At 48.5% G+C, this 6,207-nt stretch overlaps 1 protein-coding gene across 1 annotated transcript; it reads right to left on the bottom strand.

Annotated features, from left to right (window-relative positions):
- Positions 1-537: 537 nt before the first annotated feature.
- LOC119111040 (macrophage migration inhibitory factor) lies at positions 538-5,581 on the bottom strand. The gene is made up of 3 exons (XM_037234869.1): positions 5,490-5,581; positions 3,765-3,937; positions 538-1,113 (listed from the first exon to the last, which is right to left on the bottom strand). The coding sequence occupies exons 1-3, from the start codon at positions 5,535-5,537 to the stop codon at positions 1,035-1,037; spliced, it is 300 nt and encodes a 99-aa protein (XP_037090764.1). The 5' UTR covers positions 5,538-5,581; the 3' UTR covers positions 538-1,034.
- Between the last annotated feature and the right edge of the window lie 626 nt (positions 5,582-6,207).

The following is a 6,207-nucleotide window of genomic DNA, read 5'->3' as shown; positions in this document are numbered from 1 at the left end:
ACTTCACGCCTTCAAAACCACGATACGAGACAATGCAGAGCACACAGCAATGAACACCGTGTCCCGGAGGGGAAGTTTCCTTGACCATCATCACATGACGCTTCCACAGTTTCCAGACAATTACTTAAGCTAGTCTCTACTGAGCTACCTTTAAAAAATAAATGTACGTGACAGGAAATTAAAACTTTGAAGCCCGACGACAAAAGATGCACTCACTCAGCCAGAGAGAAGTGCTATGTAAACAATCCAACTCTTCTATGGGTACCCTTGAAAAAGCAGGCGGGTCCCACCAAAACTCTTTTTCAATGGAGTGGTAGGATGCTTCAAACGTGGCATTGCATGATAATTACGCGCAATATTGCGTGGTATCTGCTTGCTGAGACACCCTTCCCATATGTCCCTGACGGCGAGACGGTGTCTTTAGCTTCATCTCAGCTCCTGGCTCGCAAACGAAAAACCTCGCTTCGGTGGAAATTGAGTGGAGCGCTTGCGCCAAAAACGGCAACAGTACCGTTCTGTTCGTCAGAGACACACACCAACGTTTTAAGTTTCAGATATTTGATTCAGCTTGAGAATGCAATGGCAAAAATGGGTAACAATCATTGCAGCTAAAAATCAGTACCACAAGAACCCGGACACAAATTTGACTTCCATCAGTTGCGCCAGATCAGGACGTCGGCTAAAAATAACCAGAAATTCGTTGGTTGGACCCACGAGTTACGCCCTCACTGGAAGAGTGCGACGTTTCAGGTTTCAACGAAAACAGCAGTGAATATATAAAGCAAACCAGAAGTCGTTCGATTACGTCTAATCTCAACGCACTGAAGACGGGGTACCAAAGAATGCAGGTGTGGCACCGATGAGAGACAGCGAAGAACGTTTCATAACTGCCCGCGTCATTCCGAACATCAACGCATCACAGGTGACAAAGACGGTACATGACGCGGAACACAGCAGACGAGAGCATCTGCATGTGTTGCTGGTCTCCTTGTACGTGGTATTGAAGGACCATCTGTGGAACGGTGACAGCGACTCTACAGCTTCAGGTCGGAGAACAGGCGTCCAGTGAAGCCCACGTGGTTGGCGGCAGGGCTGTAGAAGAGGATATACATCCTGCAAAACAAAACGTGATGGATTAATGACAGGATCTGAGAGATGCGACTAGACGAGGGAGAAGCAATGGCATCCGGGCACTAACGCTACCACAGTGGAGGGGGGCCTAAAGAGGTCCGGGGTTTCTCGGGATTTCCTAGAATTTCGTTTTCGGAGCCCATAAACGCCTGATGCTAAAATTGTTGTGCGATCTGAGGTTTTAAACATTTCACACAATCTGTGACAGTTGAAACGCTGTAAGTCTCGTATGTCACGGTTGATGATCCCTTCCCAAATTCGTGTCGGCCAATATTCGTGTTAGTCCCGATCGTGAACGCTTGATGGTATGATATTCCAGTCTTAACCATCTTTCTCTGAGTTACTAGACGTTATCGTAATAAGTAAAAGTGTGATATGACAAAGGGCAAGCCATGATCTAAGTCAAATAAATGTACCACATAAGTATGCTGAAATATTTCTAAGCCCTTGATGAAACATGCTGGCACCTTAAATCATATCAACCGTGATTTAATACAACTTGCCAAGCATTATCAATGTGGTTTTGCTTCGTCATAGCATGCTTAGTTCTTGGAAAAGCAGGGTGAGGCTATGCGCGCAAGACTTGACTGTATGACCTGTTTGACGTCACACGTCACGCCTACTGATGGGCTACGATCAGGGTATGATTTACAGAAATCTGCGCTATGCCGTTCTTCCTGCTGTCACAGCTCACATGACTTTAATGATATTAAAACAGTTGAAGGGCTGAACGTTGCCCATTTTGCATCCTCCACCGTTACTCGACACATCAGTCATTCATTGCATCATTATTCAACGGAATCATCTGACGTAGTGCTGCGCTACCTGATACCGCACTGGCTCTGGCGTGTTTCGTTTGCGTGCGATCAGGAGACTTGTGTGGTCCCCTTACCCTGCGACAGCGGCACGCCATGACCAGGCCTCGCCAGCCCGACGGGGGAGGAGGTGGGGACAGTGCTGGACGGAGTAAGGAACGTTAACCCCATCCACGAGTTAGACCCCCATAAGCTACGTGATCGGAAGACGCCAATGCTCCTCAGAAATACTCTGTGGCTGATCGACTGTACAAATGTTTTGTAAATAAATGCTTCGTACAAATTGTTTAGGGAGAAGTCTCTAAAAAAAAAATGTTGCATGAGCGGTTTGCTCGAGTGGCGGTGTGATCAGAGCTTGCGCTGGGCGCATACCGTTGCATACAAACATGTCACGCCGCCAGACGGACCCGAACAACGAGGCCTTTGTGCCGCATGCTGGCAACAAACAGCACTGTGAGCTTCTACCCCAGTGATCGCGTTGTTGCGCGTTCCGGCTGCCGAGATCCCACATCAATCTTCCGCGGCGCTCAAAAGCCGGCTGATGTGTGGCTCGCGCTCAGGCGTTCGTACCCGGCTTTGAACATTGGCTCCAACGTCTGTTGTTACAAAAGGAGTTCGTACGATTTCCGTGTTCATCTTAAGGGAAAGGAAGTTGGGTTGGCAAACTTTGCTCACAGTGTTATGCTGCGGGAACACAGTTCTGATCAAACGGCTCGTGTGTGAACGTTCTAGAATCCATGCAGCTTGTTTAAAGGATGACGTTTACTGTTCCCGATGTACTTCATGATACTGCAATGCGTGGTTGCAGCGATATTGGCCTTTGGTGAGCGTATCAGCAGGGCAGCGCCTGGCAATCGGTAGTTGTAGCGAAATTAGTCTTAAGTGAGCCTGTCAGCACGGCTGGGCCCAGCTCAAGTTTGAACTTCATCGCTGTTCAAGTAAGACGCTCAGCCTGTGGCCTTGCTCGTGAACACGACGCGAGCTCAGTGCAGTGGTAGTCAAAGTAGGTAGCGGTTTAGTGGTTTTGGCTAGTTGGTGTGTATTAGTTTCCATTCGGATTGACTGTCCTTCCAGTATGCTTGTACACGATGGCCAGGTGACTAAGACTTCCAGTCAGGAAGGCTTGACCTCTCTAGCTTTGGAGGCATTGCCACCGTTTCACCTATTCCACGCTCGATGTGCCGGAGCAGAGCTTTAAAAGGATCAATAGGCACCACGGCCTTAACTTACGTCACTTCATAGTTTATTTCAAGTGTTCTGCTGTAGCAGACAAAAGCATACCGTCATCCATTTCAAGAGGGCAGCATGGGGACGGTATGAAGGGGACGGAATCATTTCATGACCTTACAAGACATAACACTCGATGATCTCATGCTTACCAGCTTCATATAAGTGATTTCCAAAATGTGACCTGAAGCGCCCTTGAGACGAATGGACTAGCGTCACCATTAGAATGACGTCATCTTCAATATTTTACAAGGGACGACGTTGCCCTTGCGTAGCCGGTGTAAGGTTCATGGGCTTTAACAAAGTACGACACAAATCCTCTCCACATTTTGAATCATTAGACGATATGACGGAGGGCATGCAGGGTTAGCAGCGCGCCTTCCATCGTCAATATTTTGTATGTTTACCGTGCTTAGTTTTGAGAACGATATCGCATCTCCGTACCCTGACGATATCTTTAACTTCAGGGTATCCTCGAAAAACCGCAGGTGGTTACATCACCGAGATCGAGCTAGTGAAGGTGGGCTAATAATACATTTGAAGAGACATCTAGCCGTTTTTTAGTTACGCTGTAAACCCTATTGCCCTCACCTGTTTCCAGGCAGGTTGAGTTTGTCGTTCATGAACTTGAACACCTTTTCAGTGAACCTTCGGTTGGCCTCCTCGTTGACGTTGTGGATGGCAGTGAGGCGGCAGACGGCGCAGGGCTCCGGCGTACCAGCCCACATCATGCGTGGGTTGGGACGGAAGATCACCGTCATGTACTGTAAAATATGGGCAAAAAGGGGGATAAAACAATGACACTGTCCCGACCTTCCGAGCCAAACGCGTCCTCGGGCTGGATCCCGTCGCTTGTCTACCTGGATCATGTGGCAAAAGATTATTTGGAACGATCGTGAAGAATGTTCCCATCGGATGGACATGCCACTTGTATTCGGGTCATTAAGCATAATCTGGTATGTATCGCGGGGCATTAATTTTGAAGCCAACATGACAATGTTTTTTCATTCCAACACTTGCCACACACAGACGAAAAATATAATGGCCGTCGTACAAAGTGACGTTGAGAGCAAAATGATTAATCGTCGTCACTTGGGCCAAGCAAATGGGATGGCAGGGCTGCTAGCCTTCTGGCGCGTGGATTCCAATCATGACAGTGATCTATTTGGCTCGATGATCTGGATCAGCTAGGAACAGGACCCTGGCTAGAGAGGGCTAGAAACTGGTCAGAGAGAGAGAGAGAGAGAGAGAGAGAGAGGAGAGAGAGAGAGAGAGAGAGAGAGGAGAGAGAGAGAGAGAGAGAGAGAGGAGAGAGAGAGAGAGAGAGAGAGAGAGAGAAGAGAGAGAGAGCTAGAAACTGACCAGGAGTGCTAACCTGGCGCAGTGCTGCTCTGCCGCGGGGATGTATGACACGGAAAAGATCTCTTCGAAATCCCGCACAATACAGGGCCCTAGTCAAAATATAATTGACGTGGTGGATTCAGCTCACAAGCAATTGGCCCTGCTTAATAAATGATCGGGAATACGATGTCCATACGAAAATCGGTGACTGTTTTGTGAAGATAGAGTCTAAAGGTTGATGACAGCCGTTGCAATTCAAGCGAAGCTGGTAGCGTTTCAGTTCCAGAGCTGCGCATGCGAATGTTAACAAGTTATGTAACGGGTTGCAGAGTGCAGGCTACATAAACGCTGCCGGCTGCAGTGTATGTTTATCCACGGTCGGGTCATCTGAACGAAGGGCATGAGTCGGATCGAAAGGAAAGGAACTGTATGAGATGGCCATCCGCAATATTTCTGAGTCTTGCGCGCTGTCAGGGTCAGGCACGAAAGGCGACAAAGATTTCGGATAAGAGCATCGAAATCGAATTACATACTTGATATGCGCAGTACGTATCCTGTCGGACGCGCATGGAACGATTCAGTGAGTGTTGTGGGAATGTTGAGGGGAAGTGAACGGATTAGAACACGTTTTTACGTCGAAATGCATTCAAACATTGCTGTAAAAGCCAGTAAAAAACGGCCATCAGTAAGATATGAGGCGAAATCTCGGCTTTCAGTCACTGAGTTAGACAACAATTAGTTTATCCAGTGATATGAGTTTTTAGCCCAGCTGCATGCAATATTGTACATGTTAACACATTACAACAAAAAAATGGATTCTTAGGAATAAATAACGCCAAATGGAGCCAGGCAAGATACGCTGTATCTTACCTAGCTCCACCGGGAGTTGTTATAAGTAGCTAGAGTGCTCGTAGCTCTTTTGGCACGAGTCGTTTCAGCGAGAACGGTCTTGCGGTACACAGCGAGCTATCTCACCTTCACATCCAGCCCCAGGAGCTTAGCAAGCAGCTCTGTGAGCTCCATGACCACTTGTGGCGTGATGTTCGCCTCGGCGACGTTCGTGTCAATCTCGAAACCGGCATGGCGTTTTCTCCAAGCGTCCGTGGCAAACCCAAAGCGTTCTCGTCACCGACGACGTGCCAACTGGCCAGCCGAGCTGAGCCTATCTCCGCGATTGTGGCCTCATTGACAGTGCGCTCGCCCTCCGCGGCTGGACTTTGGTCGCGTCTCTGACCTTCGCGGCGCCGGTCACCGAGTTAGTGCAAGCTCGCGGCGAGTTTCCCGTGTCCTCGTGTTGAACACCTCTCGACGGGGTGACTCACGGACCGCGCCGAGGCAGCTTACTCTGGCCGGCTCTTGTCAATTGCTGCGTGTGCGTTTGGGGAAAGTGACACCGGAGTCCGAGACGTCATTGAACATCACTGATCAGCTACTTTTTGCATGCAGTCCTTCACTCCTATGCCTACAAAGTTTACACGAAGCGGTAGCTTTTTCAGGGCATGGAATGGTCTACAGGGGCCAAAACGCCTCAAACCAAATAAATTCAAAGGTAAAATAAAGCCAAGTCTAGTTGTCCACCACAAGTCTAGAACCAACTCCGAAACAGGCTTAAGCGATGAAGTATAACACAATTAATTTGCTCAACGGTAGGATGGCTCAGCCATCTGGAAAAGAGAGCGCAAGTGTCCTAAAC

This window comes from Pollicipes pollicipes, unplaced genomic scaffold (genome assembly GCF_011947565.3).
Source record: "Pollicipes pollicipes isolate AB1234 unplaced genomic scaffold, Ppol_2.1 Scaffold_2555;HRSCAF=2994_pilon_pilon_pilon, whole genome shotgun sequence".
Classification (NCBI taxonomy): domain Eukaryota; kingdom Metazoa; phylum Arthropoda; class Thecostraca; order Pollicipedomorpha; family Pollicipedidae; genus Pollicipes; species Pollicipes pollicipes.
This window is presented reverse-complemented; position numbering and strand designations above follow the sequence as displayed.

Excerpts from the sequence above, each read along its gene's own strand:
- LOC119111040 (XM_037234869.1), bottom strand. The coding sequence starts at position 5,537 with ATGGAGCTCACAGAGCTGCTTGCTAAGCTCCTGGGGCTGGATGTGAAG. Across the intron at positions 3,938-5,489 it reads TCCTGGGGCTGGATGTGAAG|TACATGACGGTGATCTTCCG; the intron begins GTGAGATAGCTC and ends CATATTTTACAG. Across the intron at positions 1,114-3,764 it reads CTCAACCTGCCTGGAAACAG|GATGTATATCCTCTTCTACA; the intron begins GTGAGGGCAATA and ends TTTGTTTTGCAG.